Source organism: Mesocricetus auratus, unplaced genomic scaffold (assembly GCF_017639785.1).
Source record: "Mesocricetus auratus isolate SY011 unplaced genomic scaffold, BCM_Maur_2.0 Super-Scaffold_100010, whole genome shotgun sequence".
NCBI classification, from domain to species: domain Eukaryota; kingdom Metazoa; phylum Chordata; class Mammalia; order Rodentia; family Cricetidae; genus Mesocricetus; species Mesocricetus auratus.
In genome coordinates this window covers 2,239,898-2,267,888 of record NW_024429194.1, presented here as the reverse complement: position 1 = coordinate 2,267,888, position 27,991 = coordinate 2,239,898, and the positions used below count along the sequence as shown (strand labels likewise).

Below are 27,991 nucleotides of genomic sequence, written 5' to 3'. Positions count from 1 at the left end.
AGGGTGGCTCACAGCCATCTATAATGAGATCTGGTGTCCTCTTCTGACATGCAGGCAGAACACTATACATAATACATAAATAAATCTTTAAAAAAAAAAAAGAATTGAACCAGTCTCAGGACTGGGCCACTGACCTGCACCTCCAAGCTTGACTGGTTTGTTTTTTTTTTTCTTCAGTGCCCAGCACTGGTGGAACAATGGTGACAGGTTACTAAAAATCCTGGAATTCCCAACAACAGCTTATTAATTCCTACTCCTGGAGCTATTCGCAGCTGTGTCCTGCCGTTAAGTCCACAGCTCTTCCCAGCCCCGCATCCAAAGGGGTACCTCACAATGAGTTTTCACTGCCATTAGAACTGAACGAGGCTTTAACCTAATGAAAACAACGTGTATGAGGAATGGGTTCAGATCATAAGATGTAATGACAATAAACATATCGGAGAAAGGTCAGATTGGCGTATAAATCAATGTATGATTTGTTGGGGGAGGGACACTAGTTACAGTTTGAATTGCTGGTGCTCTCTGGAAGTTGCCTTACGATTACTGTGACTTCGTTTTCATACACCGGACGCTACACACAGTTTACATTGGTGGCATTTGCAATGAGTACATTGGCCTACGGGCACTCAACGGAAGCCGTGTGCAGGCCAGCTGATACCAGCTGGATTTGGTGGTATTCAAAAGACTTTCATTTCCACTTAAATTAGAAACCTTTCCAGTATAAAAGACAAGGTACATCTTCAACCAGATAATGCTGTGGACACTTTGGCACCGTGTGAAAGACCACAGCTGTGGCACAGAAAGTAGGGGCTGCTCAGATGGCCCAGTGAATAAAAGAGCTCCGGGGACAAGCCGGGGGACCTGACTGCAGATCCTCAGAGTCCATGGAAAACTTGTTCAGTAGTGTGCTTTTAAGGGAGGCAGAGAGACAGGAACATCCCCAAAGCAAGCAAGGCGCCACCTCAAGCTAGGTAGACGGAGAGAACACAGGAGGTTGTCTTCCGACCAAGTGCGCGCACCTGTGTTGACACACATCTGTGTCATACACACAGACTGTAGAAGGAAACTGGAGAACCTTACCTCTATACAGCTGTGGCTTACAGAGATTATGCCGTAAATCAAATTGCTGGACCGGGCCTACCTTTTAGCATTTTTGCCTTAAGTTTGGGGGAAAACAAACAGTCCAGACATAGGTAATGTCTACTTTCTCCATGATCACCTTGACATACCCAGGTAGCCTTTTGTTTCCCCTGCAAAGACAAAGTTACACCTGAAGACTGAGAAAACAGCTTTGCCCAACCAGTTTGGGGAAGGATGCCGGGAGAGATGCCTTGGTTTTCATCCGTCTATTGCGTATTTCAACACAAACTCTGCCCCAACGTGTGTAAAATGATTCTCAGGCCCAGGAAAGATCAGGAAGTGCTGATGCTTCTGTGTTCCATTTTTCAAATTGTTTCATTTCTCAACAACACCAACAAATATATATATATACATACATACATACATATATATGTATATATCCAGACCTGAAATGTGCGTGTGTTATATGAAAAACTGGAAAAAAAAAAAGGTAACCCAGGTCCATTATATAACTACCATCTCTTGTTTTTATTCAAGGTGTCATAAAACTGAGTTCTGCCGTTGAAGGTACGTTTCGGGGGTTTTTGTTGTTTTTGTTTTTTTACAACCACAAAAATCAGTAGTTTTGCTTCAAGGCTGCACAGCGTGGCCGTAGCTAGCGAGCTTCTGTGGCCGTGGTGTGTGACGCCCTGCTCCGGTTGCCAGCTGTTGCCTTTTCGTCTCGTGTTTCTCCTGTTAAGTCTCATGTTAAGTCTCTCGGCCTCCGAGGTCACGTGAGAGCACATGTATGTCTGTGCTGTATGATCGCCTCAGGTCCAGAGCCCGAGTGGATGCAAAGGCCTGTCGGAAGTCAGCAAGGCCTTTCCCAGAGGAGCCGTGGTCCTCTGTGCTCACACAGTGGACCGGATCCCCCTGGGAAGCGTGCAGGCATGAACAATCATTCGGGCTCCCATGCTAGCAAGTGCATTTGTCAATCCAACAGCAAGCTCTTGGGCACTCAATTCTACCACAAGATGCTGTGGAGGAAGTCCCGGCATGGTGGTGCATGCCTGTAATCCTCCTAGCACATGAAAATGGAGGAGGAGGAGGAGGAGGAAATTTGAAAACAGCATAGTCTCCACGAGACTGTCTCAAAAAAATACATAAACAAAAGATGCTGTGGGGGTCAATTTTGTGTTGTCTAGTTTAACGAGTATTGATTTCCCTCTGTTATACAAGGCCCCTGGGCACCTTCCCCTGGTACCAAATAAAGCAAAAAAAAAAAAAAAAATACCCAATCAGTGACAACAGCAGCCCATTTTGCTGAGGAATGCCCAGGACTGCTACAAGTAGCTGACCACTTTCCTGTAACCCCTCAGCTCTCAGAAGGCTGAGGCAGGAGACACGTGAGTTTGAGGCTAGCTTGGGGGTTACATTGCTAGTTCCCAGTCAGCCTGAACCGTGACAGCAAGGCCCTAATAAAACAACAATGACAAACATCTCTCGTTATATGAAGTGATGGTGGTGACTAATTCGTATGTTTTTTTAAATGATGCTCTCGCCCTCTTGGGGTCTTTAGTTCAGAGGCACAGAATGTGACGTTCTCTTTCCGTGAGTCTCGTGTTCGTTTTCTTTGGGGTGTGTTCCTGTGTGTTGGGAGTGTGCCAGTCATGCCCTGGTGCTGTCTTCATCCTTTTGGGGGGAGGGGCTGCTTACAGGAAGTGGTGGGTTTCAGGTGAGATGCAGCTTACCAGATGAGGAATGCATGGAGGAGTAGGGAAAGAGTTAAAGGAGGAGGCTGGCCTTGAGCCAAGGAATTCAGAGAGGGCTGGAGTCTGAAAGTTAGGAGATGGGAAAGGAGCTTAGGAGCTCATCTATGAGGCCAAGAAATCCAGGGTGGAAGGCTGTCCCCCTTTGTGGGTTTAGTGCCACCAGAGACTCCAAAACCAAATCCCAAAGGCAGCGCTTTGATGTTGACAGCATAGAGAATGCTGTTAAAGAAAACACATCGAGTACTGGGACGGAGTCCAGTGGTGGGCTGCGTACTTAGTGTAAGCAGGGTCCTAGATATGCAAACACACACGCACACACGAGCACACACACACACCCATCAAAACAAAACAACAGGGGAAAGGTTCAAGAAATACGCTCAAGAGAGACAGATGAGCAAAATTAATCCCCTCAAAGCCCAACAGAGAGTGCACGCTTCAGGCCTCCGGCAAGTCCACATCAAGGAGAATTTTATAGAAAGCTTCTCCAGTCTGTTCTGTACCTATCAAAGTACAAGGGTTGGAGCTGGGAGATGGGACTCAGGGGATGACAGCAGTGCTTGCTCGGTAACCGTGAAGACATAGAGCAATAGAAGAAGACAACGACCTGCTGTGGCCCCTTACACACACACACACACACACACACACACACACACACACACACACGCCTACCTAAACACTCACTACATGCAGACATATAATAATACAGACAATAATAATACAGACAAGGGCAATTTGGACCTGGACATTCTCTTAACTATCTGCATAGTAACAGGCAAAGGGTAGTCATTGTAACATTAATGAAAGAATTTGCAGCCTGACCTTTACAACATTGCACTCAAGAGAGAAAAGATACAGAAACTTTTCTTTTTACGATAAAAGTCAGAAACTCAAGAACCTTATTCTAAGGCCAGCGCTTGCTCGGGAGGCAGAGGCAGGGCGGATCTTGGTGAGTTCTAGCCCAGCCTGGTCTGCAAAGCTACACAGAGATACCCTTGTCTTGAAAGACAACAACAACAAAAAAATGCTCTACTCAAGGTTACTATTGGATGGCACACCCTTCCTCAGCTCCCCAAACAGAGTTGTCTTCTCCAGAGAAAGAAGGAGATGTGAGGGAAAGATCCAGGGCAGCAAGCAGCTGTTGCGGACCTCTCCGGGGCGTCCCTGGGGTCACAGGAGGGTCTCTCCAGGTGTGGACCACTAGGGGGCAGGCTTCTACTGTGCTTGGACATCTTGTTGGCTGACAGCCGTAAAAGCTTGCAGGCTCCGAAAAGCATGCTGCATTGTAGCTGTGTGTCGGATCTGTGTGTTCAGACGCAATCTGGGGATGTGTTTGCTGGGGGTGGGGGAAAAGTGTGCTCAATGCATGCATTCTCCGCGTGCACCTAGAACGGGAGGCTCTGAAGGAGCATGCTCGGTGGAGTTGTGTGTCAGATTACAGTGAAACTTCCAGTGTTTGGGTTCGTTACCGCCCTTGCGGTTTTCCAACTGCGTTGTGTATCCAAGGCAGCTGCCTAGATTGTCCCCATGTCCAGGGACATGCATGTCCATGGAAGAGGCCAATTGTCAAAAAAAAAAAAATGACACCGCTTCCCCTTAAAATTGTCTCTTCTGAATTGTCCTAGTTTTAACTCTCAAACTAGAGTTAAAAATCCTAGGTAGGTTTCTCATTCTCTTTGCTTTTTAAGGAAAAACATTTGGGGGGCGCTGGGGTGTGACTTGATTGTACATGACTTGCTTAAGGTGTACGGGGCCTTGGATTCAATTCCCATCGCAAAAAGGAAAAAAAGACAGCTTTGAAAAGTTCTCAGAGAAAGAACTACAGAGGTTCTGCTTGCTCTTTCCTACCTAGAGTTCAAATCATATGGCTTAGTACTTTCTGCTTTCTAAAACACGTTAACTCCCCCCTTCAGCATTGTGTAGCTTCATGTAAGCACAAAGGGGAAATCTGTCTTATTAATGGCAAGCCTTCAAATGCAATTTTCTTTGAAAGATTGGACTATGTACTTAAACAGGAACGCACATTAATGCTTTGTTTTGCAATGAAGAAAAATGTTTAAACAAGGAGAAGAATTCTTTTTAGCTACATTATTTTATCATTGGCAATGATTAACTCTTGACTTTAGTTTTAGGATTGACAGCTCCAGACTCAGGGTCGGGGAGTTTGGAACCATGGAGCATTTGCTTAGCATGGTCAAGGCCCTGGGTTTTATCTCGATACAGGGGAAACGGGGGGGGGATGGGAAGCTCAGCACACAGGTACCTTCCTGCCAAGCCCGATGCTGTGTTCAAACGCCCAGACCCCCGGTGGAAGGGGAAAACTGACCCCAACAAGTTCCTCTGACTCCGCATGTGTGCTGTGCGCTTAATTTTAAGATTAAAAATGGCTAGTTCCAAACCAAAGAGAAAATTGGGATAAGAGGGAAAAGTCCAGAATCAACACCCGAGATAAAGTTGGAGCCCTGAACATGGAAAGAAACAACGTCCGTGCCAAGAATCCCAGGTTAGAATCTTGCATGTATCCCCTCTTGGGAAGGGGGTTTTCACTCCTGAAATCTGAGCAGACAGGTACACTTCCACAAGTAGAAAGAAGAGCCCTTATCAAGGAGTACTGGTAGACAAGTCAGAGCTGAGTCAGAACTGCCCTGACTGCAGCCTGCAGGCTCCTTGTCTTCCAGGGAGGGGAAACTCCAGCCTCAGCCCAGAGGGCTCTCCCAGCCACTGTAGTACACTAGTGTGCTACCTTCTGTTTAAATCAGACTCGGGTATTCTGGAGATGCAGCCTGGAGGGAGAGGGAGAGGCACCCGTGCCGGTGCTGATAACTAGGTATGTTCTGCAGTAAGATCCCTCAAGGGCCATTTGTTGATGATGCCTTTACTACGGGTGGTAATTCCAAACACCAAAATGACAGATAATTATTTTGACAGCCCGGATATAAAGAGAAGTCTGCTTAGGGAAAGCCCCGTGACTTTAAAACTATGACTAAAGAAACTGCTCAAGGAAACCAGATGGTGAGGCAGTGCAAGCTCTCCCTTGGCTTTGATCATGACTCACACAGTGTGTGTGTGTGTGTGTGTGTGTGTGTGTGTGTGTGTGTGTGTGTGCTGGAGTTGGGTGCTCATTCGTGCAGTCAGAGGGAGGCTGAAAAGGCCTACACCCAAGCCTCCAAGAAGGAACAACTGAGGTTCACGAACCAGAACCTCCCCTGGCCACAGGAATATTCTCAAATATTCTCTTTTCCCTTTTCCTCCTTCTCACTTCATCCTATTCAGATTATCTAAAATTAAGTATCTTACTGCTACTGCTACATGGTGGTACACAGCACTCAGGAGGCAGAGGCAGGTGGATCTCTGTGAGTTCGAGGCCAGCCTGGTCAACATAATGGGACCCCTGTCTCAAGAAACAACAGCAACAAATAATAAAATTTTAAAAGCAATAAGTATCTTTTTGTTCCCAATGACGACTCATGTGTGCAATCCCCACAGAACAGGGGGCTTTGGACTGTCATATCCAGGGTGATGGTTTCTGCGGGTTCATGAATTCTGGACCACCGAATGGAAAGACATTTCAAGAACAGTAAAACCAAGGTCAGGGAAATGACTCAGTAGGTAAAAGGCACCTTCCTCCAAACCTCATGACCGGAGGGAGTTCAATCCCCAGGACCTATGTGGTAGGAGTGAACTATCTCCAAGTTGTCCTCTGACCTCAACTTCCACTCAGTGGCTCATTCGCGCACACACACACACACAATAAATGCTTAAAAAAATAGTAATGCCAGGCAGTGGTAGCACACACCTATAATCCCAGCACTCAGGAGGCAGAGGCAGGAGGAGGCTCTGTGAGCTTGAGGCCAGCCTGGTTTACAGAGTGAGTTCCAGGGCAGCCAGAGCTGTTACACAGAGAAACACTGTCTCAAAAAAACGGGGGGAAGGGAAAAGAGCAGCCTTCACCAAATGCACTCTGCCTGTCACTGAGATAGGATGATATGCATTAAATACAGAATTTCCCACAAAAGTAACCTTTTTTTTTTTTTCAAAAGCCCGCAACTGGTAACAAAGGCCTATAACTTGCAAAAAAGTACCTCGAGTTCGAAGCCAGCCCAGGCTCTACTGCAAAATAGAAACATGTTTTCAGAAAAGGGTGGAACATGTAGCTTCATGGTGGAATCCCACCTAGCGCTTGAGAGCCCTTGGGTTCAATTCCCAGCATTGAAATTCAATCACTATAACATGATCAGACAGCGATGTCCCCTCCATAGGTGAGTTTTGCTCTTGCCGCTGTATCTACATTTTAAGGGAAGCCGGCGTGGCACCGCAGACTGAGGCAAACCCATTACTAGGCAGACGATGGAGGACTGACTTATAGTGGAACAGTGAGGGTGAAGTTTCGTCACTTAGATGACAGGGCAGAAAGCTGACAGGGCCAAGGTAGAGCCATCTCCCAGAAAGGCACTCCCCTGCTGCACCCTTTTATCAGAGTAAAAAGTGACGGCTTGAGGACTGTGAGACAGAACATTGGAGAAACTAAAAACAACATGCAAGAAGCCAGTTTCTGGGCTGGAGAGATGGCTAAGAGGTTAAGAGCACTGTCTGCTCTTCCAGAGGTCATGAGTTCAATTCCCAGCAACCACATGGTGGCTCACAACCATCCATAATGAGATCTGGTGCCCTTTTTTGGCGTGCAGACATACATGGAGGCATAATGTTGTGTAGCTCCAAATAACAAAGATACCAAACAAGTAACCCAGATGAGCCAAGTAGTTTTCCACTGCCGAACCGGAAGCCGAACTCTGGGAAAAAAAAGAGACCGAGACTTCCTGTGTGCTGTCTTTGATGCCTTCCCCCGTAGTTCACCGCCTACATACGTATACGTCTTTACGTCCGGCCGTATACGTCTTTAGTCATGCCTAAAGTGGGTGTGGTTAGCGGTAAACCGCCCTTTTATTACCTCATCTGTATGCGCCTCTAGTAAGTCACATGTTTAATGGCGGCATACAGACTTCCTCCTACAATGTTGTATTCATAATAAATAATTTTTTTTGGTTTTATGAGACAGGGTTTCTCTGTATTGTTTTGGAGGCTGTCTGCCTTGAACTCACTGAGATCCTCCTGCCTCTGCCTCCTGAGTGATGGGATTAAAGGCGTGCACCACCACCGCCCGGCCATAAATAAATAAATTTTAAGAAGACTGTTTCTGCAAAGCAGCTCCGACCTCCTGGCAAGATGGCCTGCAAGCTGGACACCTCACCAAATGCATATGGGCCTCAAGTGTATTTTCTATCCTCTTGCTAAACTTTCCTACGAGATTGTAATCTCAGAGGCAGAGAGTATAGCTCAGAGGTAGAAGACTTACCTAATAGTCTGGGTTTAATCCCCACAGCTAAAGTGAATAATAAAAACAGATATATACATACATACATAGATGAAGACAGATAGGTAGAATTAGTGTTTCTGGAAGTATTACATTGAGAATTCTTCAGATATAGTTACCTGTCAGTAAACACAGGGGTCCTAGTCCAGGGTCTACATGGATTAAAAAAAATCCCAGATGCTCAAGTCCCAGAAATAAAATGGGGCAGTATTTCCATATAACTTACACATCCTACCAGGGACTACCATATACTTCAAAGGCAGAGATGAGTTAAAATACCCAACACAATGTAAGGGCTTCATAAATAGTTACTCTACCATGTTGTTTAGGGAATGACAAGAAAAAAATGTACATATTCAGTACATATATTTATGAATACAAATATATATATATACACACATATACATACATACAGAGCATGATGAGGCACATCTGTGATCCCAATACTCAAGAGGCTGAGGCATGTGGGTCAAGAGTTCTAGGTCACCCTCAGCTACAAAGCAAGTCTGGCGCTAGCCTGCGCTACAAAAGCTCCTGACTCTGAGAGAAAAGATGGAGGGCAGGGGCAATGCTGGAAGATAGTTCATTGGGTAAAGGCGCTCACCACAATAAAACCATAAAGGTTTAAAAGAAGAAGAGTTTTACTAAAGTAATCCCAGAACTCAGTATACAAAGGCTGGACAGTTGGGCAAGCTTGATCTACATAATGAGACTCTGTTTCAAAGAAATGATGATAGATGATTGATACATACATACATGCGTACATACATACATATTCAATCCATGGTTCGTTGAATCCACAATGTAGAACATAGGGAGAGAGAACGCTGTAGCTCCCTGAATCTGGGGTTATCTGAACTGTCAGTGATGGAGCCACATGAGTCAGAAACTGGAGAAAGATGGATCAAGGTCAAGCCCCACCTACCAGTAGTCTTGCAGGACCACGGACACCATTTCACAGCTGTTTTTCCTTTTGGTGTCTCTCTTCCCGAGTAGCAACCTTAAGGAGGCCTCTCAACCACAGGAAGTGCCCACTAACTGGATGCGTTTGGTGGCTGCTGCTCACTGTAACATGCTAGTCCATAAAGCAGGCCTTCTCTTTCTCAGGGCAGTCATCAAGACTCGTGAAAGACATCGGAAAGCCCTAGCACACGGCTGAGTGTGGTGTTGTGCCTCTGTGATCCCAGAATTGGGTGGTAGGGACAGGATGACCCGAAGTTCAAGGTCATCCTAGGCTAAATGCTGAGTCCAAGGCCAGCTGGGGACACTTGGGACACTGTTGGAAGAGAAGGAGTGGGGGGTGGGAGATGGTGTTAGGGTGTAGGTGAAAAGGAAGGAGAAAGACTTAGCATGCTGTGCACAGCAGGTAACCCAGGGAAGCTCAGCTCTCTAGCACAAATGCACGCATGCACGCGCACACACACACGCTTTCTCTCTCCCTCCCTCTTAGACGTGGTTTCACTAAGTAGCCCTAGCCAGCCTCAAACTCACAGGAATCCACCTGACTGCCTCCTGGGTGCTGAGATTAAAGATGTGCACCCTCCAGGCTAAACCCACAGGTAGCCCCTCCCCTTTCTTTCCCTCCCATCTCTGCTGATCTCCCACTCTCCTTTGGAAGATCTAGTACACAGCAGAGCACTCCCTTCTGTCTACTCTGAGAACTCAGAAGGGAAACAGCTCCTTACCTAGGACAGAGCCTCTGATGTCCTTGCCCAGAGATGTGATGTCTCTGTACAGAAGGGGCCAGGCACCCTCTAAATGTGAGGTGTTCAAATCAGATTGTCCCACCTGCCTGTCTACCTGCTCTTCCTTTTCTAAGACAGGAAATTTTGGAGCTGGAGAGATGGCTCAGAGGTTAAGAGCACTGACTGCTCTTCCAGAGGTCTTGAGTTCAATTCCCAGCAACCACATGGTGGCTCACAACCATCTACAATTCAAGCTGGTGTATATGTAATAAATAAATAAATCTTAAAAAAAAAAAAAAGACAGGAAATTTCCAGGCAGGTACAGTTAGAGGCTGGTTTCCTTAGTATTAGTGGTGTTTATCACACGGTAGTTTATACTTCTAGAATGTTCCTGAGATGGCCGCCATTTGTCATCTTTCCTCAAAGCTGTGGCTTGCTGGGTGTATTGTCTCACACCTGTAAGCCTAGCGCTTACAAGGCTAACCCAGGGAGATTGTCGTGAGTTGAGTCAGCCTGAGTTGCATTGAGGACCTGGACTAGAGGAATGGATGGGGAGAGAGAGAGAGAGAGAAAGAGACCAAGAGCCTCCATATCTCAATGAATAAAGAGCTTTGTGATTTGCCTTTTAGTTACTTGTCTCGATGCTCTGACAACATACCTGACACCTACTCAGTAGGCAGAGGCAGGTGGATCTCCCAGTTTGAGGTCAACCTAGTCTACAGCGTGAGTTCCAGGACAGCCAGGGTGACACGTAAAGAGATTCCGTCTCAAAAAACTAAAAACAAAAAAGGAAAGAAGGCCCACAAAAGCTTAAAGAAGGCCTTGTTGCAGGTGACAGTTCCAGGACCGTTGTGCAGGGAAGTCGTGGCAGGTAATAAGAGCTGAGAAAGCCAGCCATCAGCAGTCAAGACATGGACACGCATGAATGCCCAGCTCACTTTTTGTTCAGTCGGGGACCCCGGCCCATGGATTGGTATTGCTGCATTTAATGAGTCCCATGTCAATTAACATCATCTAGATCACCCGTCTCAAGCATGCCCAAAGGCCGGTCTTTCCGGTGATCCCAACTCCTGTCAAGTTGACCATCAATGTCACAGCACAACAGTCACACAGTAGAGATTCTTTCCCGGGGCTTAGCCACTCACACTTACGACATAATCCGTGATCAGAGTTTATGGAAAGGCAGATAAATGCTTCAAAGTCTGAAAACACAAATAACACAGAGGCCACTGAGATGGCTCTGTGGGTAAGGGAGCCTAGTCCCCAGCCTGATATCCTGAGTTCCATCCCTGGGCCCTACGTGACAGAGGGAGGGAAGTGACTCCCACAAGTTGTCCTCTGACCTCCATATGTGCACCATGGCATGCCTGTGCGTGTGCACACACACTTTAAGATGTTAAAACAAACATGCAGACTTTGACGAGTAAGAACCAAAGTCAGTGCGGCTGCAGTTAGCACTTCATAAGTCTGTCGATCTTATTCCAAGTCTGTGAATATGCAGCCATGAAGACTCGCCACACATGAGCACCACCCAGAGAGAGTCCACACATCTGCAGCTGGGTAGCCAGCCCTCAACGTCTTCTACTTTGGCCCACTGGCTCACTTCCCCTTCTGTTTTAAGGGCATAGGTTTTTTACATCTGTGTACCTAGTTTCACCAATCTAGCAGTCTGCTGGAAGTTTTCTATATGAAGGAAACAGATGGGAGAATGTCCTTCTATATATATGCTTCGCATATTGGTTGACTAACAAAACACTGATTGGCCAGTAGCCAGGCAGGAAGAATAGATGGGGATACCAGAGTAGGAGAATTCTGGGAAGAAGAAGGCACAGAGGAGCCATGGGAGATGCCATGTATCCGCCGAAGGGTTAACAGGTCCTGGCATTCTCCGGTAAGACAAGGCTACATGGAGATACATAGTTTAATAGAAATAGGCTAATAACTAAGAGAGAGCTAGCCAATAAGGAGTCTGAGCCATTGGCCAATCAGTGTTTTTATCCATTAACCAATAAGCGAAACATATATACCAAAGGACATCCCCCCATCATAAAACTTTCACTCTTAACAACCAACTCTGATTTGTTGCTTGGGAAAACAGTTCTTTAGGACAGCGACCTACTTTGCAGCCAGGTCTGTACTGACATGAAAGCCACCCCTACTATTTCTTTCCCAAATTTAGAAAATGTTTCACATTTTCAATCTAAAATTACAGTGTGACCTTCCTGTTAACTTTGGAATATGCCATAATTTAGGCTCTGGCTCTAGTCCCTGAAGACTATGGTCGGAGTATGACTAGGTATGACCTTAGAAATCACATCTCAAACTATCCACAGCTCCCCATTACAGTTAGGTGGAGGAAGCTACTTATCGTTGACTCCTGTATGAGTTGGGTACTCCATCAAGATGTCTACAGATCTGCATGCTGCCACCACTGTATACTCAGCAGCTTCCATGCTGCCTCAGGTGGAGGGACATCTGCTGAGGTTTCATTTGGCTTCGTGGAGTAAAGAGCCAAAGCGCTTTGACTGTCACGTGTGGGTGACAAGCGAAGTCAGCCGCCCATGGGATGTGAGAGAGGTTCTAGAGCTGCAGACTTTCAGGGGTGCCCTACTTAGCACCACATCATTCAGAGCCAATGACAGAAAGAACCTAGGTCCATCGCTGTAGAGTGCAGTGCTTTTTAAAACTGTAAGAGACACAAATTTCACCTTCCTCTGAAGCCTTCCGTGTGCCTCTGGATTGTATAGGTGGCCTCAAAGATAAAGCAAATGCTGGGTTTGGAGCCACTGTAGTAGAACTAAGTACGGAAAGGTGGAAGATAGCATCTCTTAAGCCTGTGTTGCAATCCAAAGTGGGACACTCTGTTAATGGGTTTTGATTTTTTTTTTTAATGTTTTGTTTTGTCACTGTAACAAATACCAAAGAGAAACAAGTTAACAGGGGAGAGACTATTTTTGGCACACTGTTGCAGAGGATTTGGTCCCTGCCTGGCTGTCTCAGTTGCTTTTAGACATGTAGCAGGGCACAGCATCCTGGTGGAGGGCAGCGTGGATAAAAGTTACCCACTTCATGGAAGCAGAGTGTATAATAGGAAGGGGCCGATACAAGACCCACTTCTTAGAGATACACCCTGTGACTCACTTCCTCCGACCCCACCCACCTCCCTCTACCACCATCCCCCAACTAATGCTGTTGTACCCCCAAATCCATAAAGGATTTACACATTGCATCAAATCCCCATGATCTACTCATACCCCAGTGACTGGGTCTAGCCAGCATCTGCAGACCCAAGTCTCCAACGTATGAGCCCCTCAGGGGAACACATGTCCAAACTCTAACATTTGCTGAACCAGACCTTCCTCATCTGTAAAATGGGATCAAAACTACTTCCTAGTCCAGGAGTTTAACAGGCTTAAGCAGAATGAGATAATGTTGAGTACCTAGTTTAACATGCAGGTGATTGTTCTGTCTATCTATGCCTGCAGGTCAGAGACAGGACCACTGCAGATGCAAGACAAATGTTCTGCCACTGAGTCACATCCCTAGCCCAATACAAAAGCTTAAAAAAAAAAAACTCGTGTGTGTGTGTGTGTGTGCGCGCGCGCGCGCGCGCACGCGCGAATGTATTCAGCACCTGAGCTGGTTCTCTTCTTCCACCAAGTGCATCCCAAAGATCAAACTTGTTTTCCAGGCATGGCTACATTCACCTTTACCTACTGAGTCATCTCTCTGGACCCCTAAAAGTATTCTAGAAAGAATAAAATCATAGGTGCTAGAGAGACAGCTTAGCAGTTAAGAAGTTAAGAGCACTGGCTCCTCTTGCAGAGGACCTGGGTTTGGTTCCCAGAACCCACATGTCAAAACATAACCATCTGTAACCCTAGTTCCAAGGGATCCAGTATTCTCTTCCTGTATCTGTAGATACCACACATGTACATGGTGCACAAACATACAAAGCACTCATATGCATATATAAATCATAAAAAAGTAAAATAAAATCAGATATGAGAAAATGACTCAAAATCCAAGTATAGCCACCTCTACTCAATGAACCAAACCTGTTTCTAAAGGAGAGAGGAGATAGATATCCCTAGAAAAGTCTCCAACAAACGAATAAAAATATTTTGAGTCAGGGTCTCATGTACCCCAGGCTGGCCACAAAGTAGTTATGTAGCTGAGGATGACCCTGAGCACTTCCCTTCTCCTGCCTCTGCTTTCCACGTGCTGGAATTACAAGTGCTCACACCATAGATGGCTTTGGGGTGCTGGTGATTGAACCCGGGGCTCCACACGTGCCAGACAAGCACTGTACATTCCAGCCCCAGGTTCAGCATTTTATATTTCTGGAGTCCAGTGTTTAAAGTTAGGAAGAAGTGAGCAGAGATGGCTCTGTGGGTGAAAGGCAGCTGACCCCAGTTCTGATGACCTCCATTCAGTAGCCCCTCCCCACACCGTAGACAGAGAGAACCAACTACAGACTCTCCTTTGAGCCACACACACGTCATATATACATGCACAGTGTACACACACACAAATAAATGTAAAATGTCTTAATTAACAAGAAATGAAACTCCTTGATTAGTCTTTCTCATCAGCTGCCCCCGAAAATATCCATAAATACAGAATCTGAACAGGACAGTAACGGGCAGGGCTGCCCACCTGTGCGCGCAATAACCAAGAACATTCTAAGGTCCGTTGTAGTCTCGCGAAAGTGTCGGCAACATTTGTGAGTCATGTGAGTTAAAGTATGCAAAAACTGTAATTGAGAAAATGAATATGGAGCCAGGCACGTATCCAAAGACAAATCAGATGCGGGTTCTGCCAGGCATTGTGACAGAAGGAAATCTGAGGCAGGAGGATGGCGTTCAAGGCCAGCCTGGACTATATGGCCAAACTTTGTCTCAAAAAAAAAAAAAAACCCAAACAAATGAAGATGATGTAGGTTCTGATATACTCTAAGATAGCAGCGTCAAAGGACGGAGAAAGCAGAGGCAGTGTGGGTAATCCAACAAGGGAGAGATGGTAAGAGGCATGATGATAAAGAAATAGTGGCCAGGCATGGTGGCGCACGCCTTTAACCCCAGCACTTGGAAGGCAAAAGGCATGAGGATCTCTGGAGTTTCAGGCCAGCCAGGGCTGCACAGTGAAGCCCGGTCTCAAAAAAAGTGACAGAAAAAAAGTAAAGGGACAGGGGAAGGAGGAGGATGTCAGTCAGCAGTTGGTTGCCTGCCCAGCTTGGGTAAGGCCCTAGGTTTTGATTTCATGCATTACACACACACTCTCACACATTCAGATACACTCATACATACACATATACACACACAGATACACTCATACACAGACACAAAAACACACACACAGGCACACTCAGACACTCACACACATACTGGACCTATAGACATGCACACAGGTGCACTCAGACACACACACACACAGATACACATGTACAGGCACTCTCATACACATACAAACAGACACATACAGAAAAACTTACACACATATTCACACTCAGAGATACATACACATACTTGACCTACAGACAAACACCCAGACACATACACACTTATACAGAAACACACACACACTCATACACACAGAGACACACACACACACTCATACACACAGAGACACAGACACACACAGAGACACAGACACACACAGAGACACAGACACACACAGAGACACAGACACACACAGAGACACACACACACACAGAGACACACACACACACAGAGACACACACACACACAGAGACACACACACACACAGAGACACACACACACACAGAGACACACACACACACAGAGACACACACACACACAGAGACACACACACACACAGAGACACACACACACACAGAGACACACACACACACAGAGACACACACACACACAGAGACACACACACACACAGAGACACACACACACACAGAGACACACACACACACAGAGACACACACACACACAGACACACACACACACACAGAGACACACACACACACAGAGACACACACACACACAGAGACACACACACACAGAGACACACACACACACAGAGACACACACACACACAGAGACACACACACACACAGAGACACACACACACACAGAGACACACACACACACAGAGACACACACACACACAGAGACACACACACACACAGAGACACACACACACACAGAGACACACACACACACAGAGACACACACACACACAGAGACACACACACACACAGAGACACACACACACACAGAGACACACACACACAGACACACACACACAGACACACACACACAGAGACACACACACAGAGACACACACACACAGAGACACACACACACACAGAGACACACACACAGAGACACACACACACAGAGACACACACACAGAGACACACACACAGAGACACACACACAGAGACAGACACACACAGAGACACACACACACACCGAAACACACACACACCGAAACACACACACACCGAAACACACAGGACCTACAAGGAGAAGGGCTTGCAAATGTCACATCAGGAACCAGGAGTTCCACTGGTCCCAACTTATCCGTGGGTTTATTTTCTATACTTTCACTTACCCAGCCAACCACAGTATAGAAATATGACGAGGAAGATTCCAGAAATGTTCAAGTCATGAGCTTTAGATTGAACATTGCTCTGAGCACACAGAATCTCACCCTGTCCCTACCTGGCATGAATCATCCTGGGTCCAGCATGTCTACCAGTTAGAGTCATCAGCCACATAGTAGCCACGGAATTATTCACTTGTTACCCTCCCTCCCTTAACTTGTCAGATTTACTACCCGGTTCCACAATGCTGCTGTTCAAGTAATCCTTATCTTACTTAGTAAGGACTCGAAAGCCCAAGAGTAGTAAAGGAAGGGAGACAGCAGGACTTAGAACATGTAAGGATGGGTTAATCATGGTTCTGTGTAGCAATGCTGCAGGACACATAGGGGGAAAAAATAGTACAGAGGGCTCTGTATTAAGTGGAGGCTTCAGGCACCTGACACGGTCTTCGAATGTGTCCCTGGTGACTAAGGAGATGCAGTGAATAGACAAATAGATGATCAACAGACAATTGATAGATGGTAAATTGATAGATGATAAATGATGGAGACAGACAGACAGACAACCTATATTTCATAATGGTTTAAGGTGGAAATAAAACAGAGGCAGATGACTCAGAGCTGTTATAAAGATCCCAGCAAGGAATTTAACTCTGTGACAGGCTATTGAGGATTTGTTAAAAGTAAAATTATTTAGTAGGGGGGGTAGGACGCATGTGAAGGTCAGAGGGCCATTTACTCAGAGTTGGTTCTCCCCTTTCACCATGTGGGTTTCTGGGATCAGACTCTGGTCATAAGGTTTGACAACAAGGGCATTCATCCACTGAGCCATCTGGTCAACCCCACTGAAGATTTTTGAACCAACTAATGGAATGATTATTTGCCTATTTAGTCAATAACTCAGAGGCAGGCACAGTGGAATATGCCTGTATTCCCAGCATTTGGAAGTGGGGGGCAGGAGGATCAGGGGGTTCAAGATGATGCTTGACTACACCGAGATGGAGCAAAGTAGGATACATGAGACCTTGTTTCAAAAAAAAAAAAAAAAAAGGAAACAGAATAAATTTAGAAAGTGCTCAAATTTAGAGGCAGAGAATCCAGTCAAGATTTGGAAGGTCTGTGCCACGTAGACACTCCAGGGGCTGAAGGAGTTTGGGCTCACATCACCAATGGCTGCTTGAACATAGATGTAAGGGAAAGGAAGGGATGTGCCTGGATAGTGATAGTTTCTTCATTTTTGAAGTCAACACTCAGTGTGAGGAGTTACCCTGCAGGATTATGTCACATTGAACATAAGGTTCTTATTAGCCAGGCAGTGGTGGCACATGCCTTTAATCCCAGAACTCTGGAGGCAAAGGCAGGCAGATCTCTGTGAGTTCTAGGCCAGCCTGGTCTACAGAGTGAGCTCCAGGACAGCCTGGGCTATGCATAAACCTATCTTGAAGAAAAGAGGAGGAGGTCAAGAATCCAGTGAAGGTCCATCTCTGGCCACCAGAGAGGTTGTCCTCATCATGGGAGACTCCACCCACTGCCGCAGTCATGAGTGCTTCCTGGACAGGAGGCAGCCTACAGGGACTGCCAGGAGAGTTGAATTTTCTGGTCGCTGAGAGATGTGACAGATTCTGAGCTCGTTTGTACACGTAGCTTTCTGTGGTCAGGAGCAAGGTTACGTGGACATTTCATGCACCTGTTACTTGGAGATTTCTATAATCGTGCACACACCTCCATTTCACTCCAGATGGCTCTCATGAGAGTGGAAAATATCTCGGCTCGTGTTGCCCAGCATGCCTCATGTCAGCTAATAAAATTAAGATGTTGTTTTGAGGGGATGGAGAGATGGCTCAGAGGTTAAGAGCACTGGCTGCTCTTTCAGAGGTCCCGAGTTCAATTCCCAGCAACCACATGGTAGCTCACAACCATCTGTAATGAGATCCCGTGCCCTCTTCTGGCCTGCAGGTATACATGCAGGCACACATGCAGGCAGAACTCTATGACCCAGAGAGAGAGAGAGAGAGAGAGAGAGAGAGAGAGAGAGAGAGAGAGAGAGAGAGAGAGAGACGTTGTTCTGTACCCACGGTCTTTAGTATACACCTGGAACCTGGGACCCCATAACTTACGAACTGGAAACAAAGATCAGGAATTCAAAGTCAGCCACAGCTTCAGATGGGCTCAACATTAGCTTGGGCTACATGAAACCAGCCTCCTCAAAAAGTCAAAATAGGGGAACGATCGCTCAGTGGTTAAGAGCACTGGCTGCTCTTTCAGAGGACCTGGATTCAATGGTTGGCACCTAGTTCATAGCCATTTGTAGTAACTCCAGTTCCAGAGGCCTCTGGCCTCCTCAGACACCCACACACACATGACACATACAGACAAGCAGGAACACTTACATACACATAGTAAAAATAAGTAAAACTGTTGAGGGGAGATGGAGCACACCTTTAATCCCAGCACTCGGGAGGCAGAGGCAGGCAGATCTCTCTAAGTTTAAGGCCAGCCTGGTCTACAGAGCTGAGTTCCAGGACAGCCTCCAAAGATATAAAGAACCCCTATCTCAAAACATGACCCCTCAAAAGTAAACATTTAAAAATCCAAGACAGCAATAATACATTGTTATTTCAAAGAGAATGTAGCATTAGAGAAATTAACAGATGAAATAGTTTAGCATATGGTGAGTATTGGAGTTATTTCTTTCACACCTCCAAATGGATATTTCTGAACAACTGTATGATACAGTCCTTCAATATTAGAGGCAAATATTATAGTATGATATAGTATCTTTCCAGTGAATGAGACTGACTGTTTACTGCTCTAGTTGACAGGGGGAACTGGGAGAGCCAATAAATGAGGCAAACTCAAGTTTCACCCAACTGCCAGCCTTATTCAAAGCTTCAAAAAGAATTGTACCCTGAGGGCTAAAAGGAGTCTCATACTTAAAGGGTACAATCGCAAGGGCAAGTCCTATGTAGAGGCAAGCTGCATGCAACAGAATGTGTTTTTCCATAGAGGTGTATAAACAGATAACAGTACCTAGTGTAACCAATAATCTGAAGTAAACTCACTCCTATCCACTACCCGGGAGGGGCATGAAATAATACTCCGAGAACAGTTCCATGCCTTTGAAGAAACCGAGGTCACAAGACTCTCATCTTGGTTTTCTTGGGAGTTTTTTCACTAACACTTAGAAATTTCACGCAACTTTTTCTTGGACCATGTTCTGACGGCTTAATTTCACCATGACATTGTAATTTGAGCCAACACTCTGTGATAAACAGTTGTATTTTTAAAATCACATTTAGTAGAACATAAAATAAGAGAACTCATGCAGAAATTCAGGCCGTATCCTTAATTCGCATATGTCTGGGTCTTGCGATGTTAGGGTATTCCACAGAAATGAGAAGTTGTGTTGATGGTAGATTAGCTCAAACGTAAGTGCAAAGCCCAGGGGGTTCAACCCCAAGTAACCCTCCCTCAGTAAGGGGGTGGGAGAGGAACTGAAGGAGGAGGAAAGGAAGGATGGAGGAAGTGGGGAGGAAAGAGATTAGCTGAACTCTGGAGAAGAGAAGCAAAGGATATAGCCAAGAGGTAGAAAGCATTGTCATTATGTGTGAAACTCTGCACTTCATGTCCAGTGTCTTGCAAACAAACAGATTAGCCAATGACAAGTTGAATTGAGATGGGAAGTCCAAGACTGTCTTCCACCAGCCCTTAGGGAAACAAAGGAGAATGGGATGGAGAGGTGGCGGCTTGTGACATTCTCACCTGAAACCTAAATGCGGTTGGTTCCCAGCCCCCCACTCCTGTCTCTCTCAACCTTCTGCAGCTCCCTCTTCTGGCCCCCGAGGGTACCTGAACTCAGGTGTACACAGGCACACACAGACACACAAATACACACAATTTGAAACAAAGTAAGTCTTTTAAAAAAATGAAAGAGAGGGTATCAACAACTTCAGGTGTATTTGAAGGTTGCGTTTTGATTTTTTTAAAACATGGTCTTTGCTGTGTAGCCCAGGCTAGCCTCAGACTGTGAATACATGTGAAGGCCAAGGAATATACAAATAAGTGAGAAGTATTCATTTAAAAACTTTTAGAATTAGGCATTCATGGTGGTACACAACTTCAATATCAGCACTCAGGAGGGTGGAGGCAGTCAGATCTCTGTGAGTTCAAGGATAGCCTAGTACACGGAGTTCTAAACCAACCACAGCTACATAGTCACACCTTGAATTTAATTAATTAAAAGATAAAAACCTGGGCATAGTGGCACACAACTGGGGAGGCAAAGGCAGATGGATCCCCAGTTCAAGGCCAGCCTGGTTCCAAGACAGCTATGGTTACAAAAGGAAAACCTTATCGCAAAAAAAAAAAAAGTAAATTAGAAAAATTCATCAATAAATTACACATTATATTTACCAACAACAAGTACTAAAGGAAGTTATAAACTAATATAGGACCTAAAATGTAACATGTAATAAGAACTTGTCAGGCAGTGGTGGCATACACCTTTAATCCGAAAGGCAGGTGGATCCCTGTGAGTTCAAGGCCAGCCTGGTCTATAAATCGAGTTCCAGGACTGCTAGGCCTGAGAAACCCTGTCTCAGAAAATAATAATAAAAAAGAAAATAACCATGGGGAAACACATGATGGGTGGATCTGATGGAGTGAATCTTATGGGGTGAGTCTGTTCACACATGGCAGCTAAGAAGAAAGGAAAATCTTGCTGTCCCTTCAAGGGCACCCCAGTGATCTAATGCCCCCCACCTCCCTATTTCACCACAGTCTGGTATCAGCCTTTACCTATGAGACGGAGAGAAAAGAGAAGAAAAAAAAAACATAGCTCTGACCTCAAAAAAAAAAAAACAAAAACAAAAAACAAAAAAACGACAAAACAGTTTATTCTGGAGCCAAACCTGAGTGTGGCCATGGCCGGGAACACCATGTTCTAAGACAGTAACAGAGGCTCCTGGAGTTTAATAGTGACAGAACAAAGAAAGCCATAAATCAAATACTTCTAAGATACACCGGTGGGTACCTAACGTAGAGACAGCTTACACAAAGCAATCTATTATCATAGATGCTGATGCTATAGGGTGACACTCTTAGCTGCTGACCTGGTGGAAGCCAGGGTCTGTTCTTACATTCCAAAGGATTTACTTAATAGTGACAGGATGTTAGGTCACACACAAGACCGGCAATAAACGGTTTCTTGCGGTCTAAGTAAGATAGGTAGCTCAAGGCATTCGGCTCTGGCTTGTCAACATTCCAACCTCTGTGCGGTCACTGAAGTTCCAGTCAGTCAATTCGGCCTTGTGAATGGTGATATAGGTGCAGCTCCCTCCCGGGAACTTAAACGTACAGACTTACAGAGACTGTGACGCTCCAAACCCAAATTGTAACACCCAAATTCGTTTAAACATGCCTGTTTTCCTAAGAGTTACCTGTAAGTTCAATGTGATCTCAATTAAAAGCCTAATTAATTTTGGTCACTTTTAGTTCTGCTGAATATAGCCAAAGTACTTCTTGTTATTTCTTGAGACAGGGTTTTACTCTCAGACCACACTAACCTTGAACTCAGAGCTCTGCCTACATCTGGCCCCCTGCCCCTGCTTCCCCAAGTGTTGGGGTTAAAAAACACACTACCCTGCCCAGCTGAAGACACTCTTAAATGAGAAGATCATGCATCAAGATTAAAAATGACCCCATGATAGTAAGATGTGTAGGCACAGGGACTGGGCAGTGGCCAGAAACAGCCCCGTGCACAGGTGAAGCCTTAAGAAGCCGCTCTATAGAGCGGTGGGGGAGGGGCAGCACTGCATCAGGGGTGCTGGCTTTGTCTGCTTTGACAAAGAGGGGGAGGAGGGAAAGGAGAAAACTAGATTGACCTTTGTAGAACCCCAGGCTGAGAAGAGAGAGAGGGAGGGAAAGAGGGAGAGAAGTAGGCAAACTAGGAGGACTTCGCTCACACAGAAAGGCGGGGAAGTTTTAAGCTAGCAAAGCCAAGTGAGCTGGTGTCTAGTTGGGCTCTGAATCCAAAAGCCTGAAAAACAGGAGGGGTAATGGTAGTTTTAATCTGACCAGTTCCGGGCTCCACACACAGGAAAAACAATGTCACTACTGTGTTCAAAGGCTGGAGAAACTGATGGCCCACCTCAGCCAGTCACATGGAGCTTTGCTCCGAGTGTGTGTGTGTGTGTGTGTGTGTGTGTGTGTGTGTGTGTGTGTGCTTGCTATGATGTGTACGTGGAGATCAGAGGTCAACTTTCTGATGATACTTTTTTTTTTTTTTTGGTTTTTCGAGACAGGGTTTCTCTGTAGCTTTGGAGGCTGTCCTGGAGTCCTGGACTCACTTTGTAGACAAGGCTGGCCTAGAACTCACAGAGATCCGCCTGCCTCTGCCTCCCGAGTGCTGGGATTAAAGGCGTGTGCCACCACTACCCGGCTCAATTTAATTTTTCATTTGGCTTTAGTTTCAACTCTACAGTCACGGAAAACTTCATTCCATGAAGTGTCAGTATTCCAGTGAGAAAAAAACAGGGCTGAGAAAAACAAGTGTGTTGCTCACTTTAAAGATACTCTCCTAGGAGGCTGGAGAGGGGGGCTCAGCAGCTAAGAGCATTTGTTGCTCCTGCAGAGGACCTGGGTTTGGCTCCCAGAACCCACATAATGGCTTAGAAACTCTATAACTGCTGGAGGGACGGTGCTCTCTGCTGACCTCTGGGGGCATCAGGCACACACAGGGTGCACATACAAACACTCAGACGCAAAAATAAAATACACACATACAATAAAGATACTTTCCTAGCAAGGCAGGGACAGGGGTTGGCACATGGTCACACAAGTGTCAGTCCATCAATGCTGACCGTCCCCCCCTTGCCATCAGACCTGTGACAGAATGTGATGGTGGAGAGAGAGCTCACTAATGTCTTCTGAGAAGCAAAGAGAGAACACCTGTGTTGCGGTGGTTTTCTTGTTTCTGCTGCCACTTTGGCCCCAATTAAACACACGGACGCTATATTTATTATAAAACTGTTGGCCAGTGACTTGGGCTTCTTATTGGCCAGCTCTGTCTTAATTATTAACCCATTTCTATTGATCTATGTATTTCCATGTGGTCTTGGCTTACCGGAGAAGGCCTTGCACGTCCTCTCTTCCTGGGGTCTACATGACGACTCTGCCTGCCTACAGTTTCCCAGAATTCTCATCTCCTAGCCCTGCCTATACTTCCTGCCTGGCCAATCAGCCAGTCAGCGTTTTATTCATTAACCAATGAGAGAAGCATAGGTACAGAAGGACAGCACCATCATACCTGGGGTGGTCCTGCAAGGGCTCTTGCTCAGTGGCTTAGCCTCTCCCACTATGCCCAAGCGCCAAGTGGTTTCCCCACCACCCACAGGCAGGGGACTATACACAAATGGGTCTTGGGGCATTTGTGAACCTAGTTGGGTTCACTATTGCTGTGCTGAAACGCCATGACCAAAAGCAACCTGGGGAGAAAAAGGTTTCTTTGACTTAGACGTCTGTTGAAAGAAGTCAGGACAGGACCTCAAACAGGGCAGGAACCCGGAGGCAGGAGCTGACGCAGAGGCCATGGAAGAGAGATGCTTGTTTCCCATGGCTTTCTCAGCCTGCTTTTTTTGTTTGTTTTGCTTTTGTTTTTTCAAGACAGGGTTTCTCTATTTTGTTTTGGGGCCTGTCCTGGAACTCGCTCTGTAGACCAGGCTGGCCTCGAACTCAGAGACCTGCCTGCCTCTGCCCCTCAAGTGCTGGGACTAAAGGCCTGCGCCACCAACGCCCCGACTTTCTTAAAGAACCCAGAACTACCAGCCCAGGTGTAGCAATACCTACTGTGGGTTGGGCCCTCCCCCCACCAATCACTAAGAAAATGCCCTACAGCTGGATTTTTTTTCCTTAATTTTGAGACAAGGTTTCTCTGTGTAATGGCCCCGGCTGTCCTGGAATTTGCTTTCTGGACCGGGATGGCCTCAAACTCAAGAGATCCACCTGCTTCTGCCTCCCAAGTGCTGGGATTAAAGCTGTGGGGCCACCACCGCCCGACTCCTACAGCTGAATCTTATGGAGGCATTTTCTCAGTTGAGGTTCCCTCCTTTTAGATGGTTCTAGCCTGTGTCGAGTTGACATAAACCAGGCAGGACTGGAGGGGGGGTTACTTATGGGGAGTCCAGGCTGGCTGAGCTATTTTAATACATAGCGAAACCCTGTCTCCAAAACAGTGATGGGTAGGAGTGTCTGAGTCGCTCAGTTGATACAGTCCTGGGGCGGTGGGGGGGGGGGGTTCAATACCCAGCCAGCGCCACACGAAACAGCACCCCGTTAAGGCCAGCACTTGGGAAACAGAGACAGGAGGGAGACCAGAAGCTCAGGGTTATCACCCTTAGCTACAAAGGAAGTTCCAGGCCATTCTGAGATACAAAGACCCCAAAACAACAGCAACAGCAGGCTTGGAGGTGTAGCTAGATCTGTGGCAGACCACTTACCTAGCTAACACCTGGCCCCGAGTTTCACCCCTAGTACAATACACACGAGGGAGCAATCCACACACACACAGGATTATTATTACCCTCCCTCCGTCGCACACACACACAGGCTTATTATTACCCGCCCTCCATCCCACCCCTACCAGCCTTACCTCTAGCCAGTTTTTCTTAATTTAAATCATCCCATCTACCTTCTGCCTCTGGCCTTTTCCTTTTCTTCTGTAATCTTGATTTCACTCTTACTCCATGACTGGTTGGGTGACCCACCCATTTTCTCCATCCTTGCTCTCTCTTGCTGCTTCTCCAAATTTCTCCTTCTATTTATACTCTCTGCCCGCCAGCCCCGCCTATCCTCTCTCCCGCCCCGCCATTTGGCCGTTCAGCCCTTTATTAGGACCATCAGGTGTTTTAGACAGGCAACGAATCACAGCTTCACAGAGTTAAGCTAGTGCGGCATGATCAAGAGCAGCACGTCTTTGCATCCTTGAACAAGTGCTTCAGAGCGTAAAGAAACTGCACCACACCTGAAAATAATGTTGTCCAACACTCCCCCTGGTTAGACAGAGGAAGCAGAATAGGGTTTAGAAGCAGGGAAACTCGTGTTTCCTGTGTTCTCTAACTGTGGACCCTAAGAAGGTAAACGCTGTAGGAAAATGAGTGGGCTCGCAGAATAAGGGAATAGATCGTGGGTGGGAGGTGGGGTTGAGCGTCCTGCAGACATGCCCTGTAGCTCGGGGGGAAAAATGACACAGCAGAAAGGAGCGTGCCAGCTGGGTCAAGCTGTCAACTTTTAAATCCCAGGGGCCCGCCCAGCCCTTCCGGTTTCCTGGTATGCTGTCTTTGTGTGTAAATGTCTCACCCCATCCTCATGGCTGAGGAAAATCCCTGCAACATCATTGGGGAAGCTGGAGCAACCCTCATCCTCCACCAGGGGACGGAGACACAGAACGACATACGCGTGCCAGGCTAAGCCCCAAAGTCCAGGACACACTCGCTTAGCACGGGTCAGCCCTAGGTTCTCAAGTAGACACATTGCTCCCAGGTTACCAGAGCCCCACTGTCTGACACCCAAGGCTGACACACCATCCATTACACAGGCCCAGTGGTCGACAGACTCAGCTGTGTGTCATGAGACACAGGAGGTGGGACGGAGGTGACTCAGGGAAAGGCTGTTGTCCCCCAACACTGGCATTGACTTGATCTCATCTCAGACGCTGTCACTCACCCAGAGAGACCTCAGCCCGCCTTTGCTTCCGCTGCTGGAGCAGTGGAATGTGGTGTGGAGGCCCGGCTGAGGAAGAGGGAGGAAAAGTACCGGGCGGGCGCTTGGAGTCAGAGGAGTGTGAGCAGTGAGGGGACCATCACAGCTGCCACCTACCCGGGTCCAGTTGCGTTCCACCCAAGGAGAGCTTCAGTAGGAGGAAGCCACCAGAACTCACATACTCACTCTCTCTCTCTGTCTCTCTCTCCCTCTCTCTCTCTTTCTCTCCCTCCCCCCCCCTCCCTGCCTTTCTTCCTTTCTTTCCAGTGCCTGGGTGGAAGCCAGGGCCTTTTGTATCCAAGCCCTGATGTGTTTTAACTGCTCGTGCTGAGTCTCTAGGGTTGGCGGGTGTGGTTCCGTGGTAGAGCATCTCCTCAGCATGTGTAAGGCTTTTGAAGCTCAGTTCACAGAAGAGAAGGAAGAGAGGTAGGGAAAGAGAGATGGAAAGAGGGAGAAGAGAAAGAGAATCAGATCCCTTACGTATATGGACGTATGTGTCTGTAGGGGTTATGGATTTCTATGAAGCTTAGGAACTGGTGTCAGCCTGTACAAGAACAGTTACCGCAGTCTGGTCTAAATAGTGAATTCCAGGACAGGAAGCCACACAGAGAAACCCTGTCTCAGAAAAAAAAAAGATAGTTACCAACTAGAGTTACTTACAGTAGTGTTAGTTAACCTCTCCTCTCCAGAATTTTCATATAGATTTTCCATTTAACCCTCACGTGTCCATCTGGGCAACGCTTTCAGCATACCCACCATACAAACGAGAACACGGAGCCTAAGCACCTGGGATCACCCAGCTGACATGAAGCAGCTAGTCCAAATATTCAAATCACTGTCTGTGTGATTCAGCCTTCCAGCCAGCGCTGAAGGGATGACCTCATGTGTGTGTTGAAAGTGAGTGTGGTATCTTTCCAGCTAGGCAGGGAATGATTGCCCCAGGCAGCAGGGAGAGGGGAAAGTTGAGAGGAAATGTATCCCTTCTGCCTAGCCTGCTGGAACAGACACAGCAAAGGGTGGGGCCGTCACTACTGGTCCTCTCCCTACTAAGCCCATCCTTGAGAAAATAACTGGCCTGTCTGCTCAGATTCCAAGGCAACAATAATCCCGAAACAATCGGTTTAATACATTCAGTGGGAACACATGTACCCAACACATACCACACACACATACATAACATTCATATGCCACACATACATATACACATACCACATGCATACACACTACACTCATGCACATACATATGTACACACACACACACACACATTCCTACTTTGTGGTTGAAGCTATGAGGAGGTCATCTACATACCCGAGCAGGGTGTTTTGTGGATATTTTTGTCTAAATTCCAACAGATCTGGGCTCAGGCTTTATTAAACAATGTTGTTAAGTTTTTACTCCTTTCTTTTGGTCTACTTCCCCTGTTTCCTCTCTTGTCTGTTTCTCTAAGGGCAGCAATTACCACACAGAGAGTTTATTTCCCTGTCTATCTCCAGCTGAATCTTGGCTGTTGTAAACTTTCTGGACAATTTCCAGAAGTTGAGACCTATCTATCATTTCAGATCCCTCTCATTTCTGGACCTTTCACCTTATGTCTGGGGGCCAACTCCACGACAAAGGCAGTGTCGGTGCCTTGCTGCTCTTTGGAGGCATCTTGGTCTAGGGGAATAAATACCCAGTATGTCTCACATAGCCTTTCCACAAACCCAGTGGGCGATTCATCCAGTCCTTGAGTAGCTGGGCTTACCTTGGATAAACCGGTAATCCTTCT

At 46.5% G+C, this 27,991-nt stretch overlaps 1 protein-coding gene and 1 long non-coding RNA gene across 14 annotated transcripts in view; one reads left to right on the top strand and one right to left on the bottom strand.

The window, feature by feature from the left end:
- Nucleotides 1–26,440, bottom strand: part of LOC110343234 — a 44,337-nt gene extending 17,897 nt beyond the window's left edge. Inside the window, exon 1 of the long non-coding RNA XR_005879726.1 lies at nt 25,114–26,440. This is a non-coding gene — a long non-coding RNA (uncharacterized LOC110343234). The remainder of the gene's footprint in view (nt 1–25,113) is intronic.
- Dlgap1 (DLG associated protein 1) overlaps nt 1–27,991 on the top strand; it is a 796,987-nt gene that overhangs the window by 685,694 nt on the left and 83,302 nt on the right. For 9 of the 13 annotated variants that reach the window (XM_040752843.1, XM_040752841.1, XM_040752846.1 and 6 more), the window contains one exon: nt 1,618–1,647. The exons of the other annotated variants lie outside the window; for them this stretch is intronic. In XM_040752843.1, the coding sequence (XP_040608777.1) occupies nt 1,618–1,647 (30 nt within the window). The remainder of the gene's footprint in view (nt 1–1,617; nt 1,648–27,991) is intronic. 13 annotated transcript variants of the gene reach the window in all.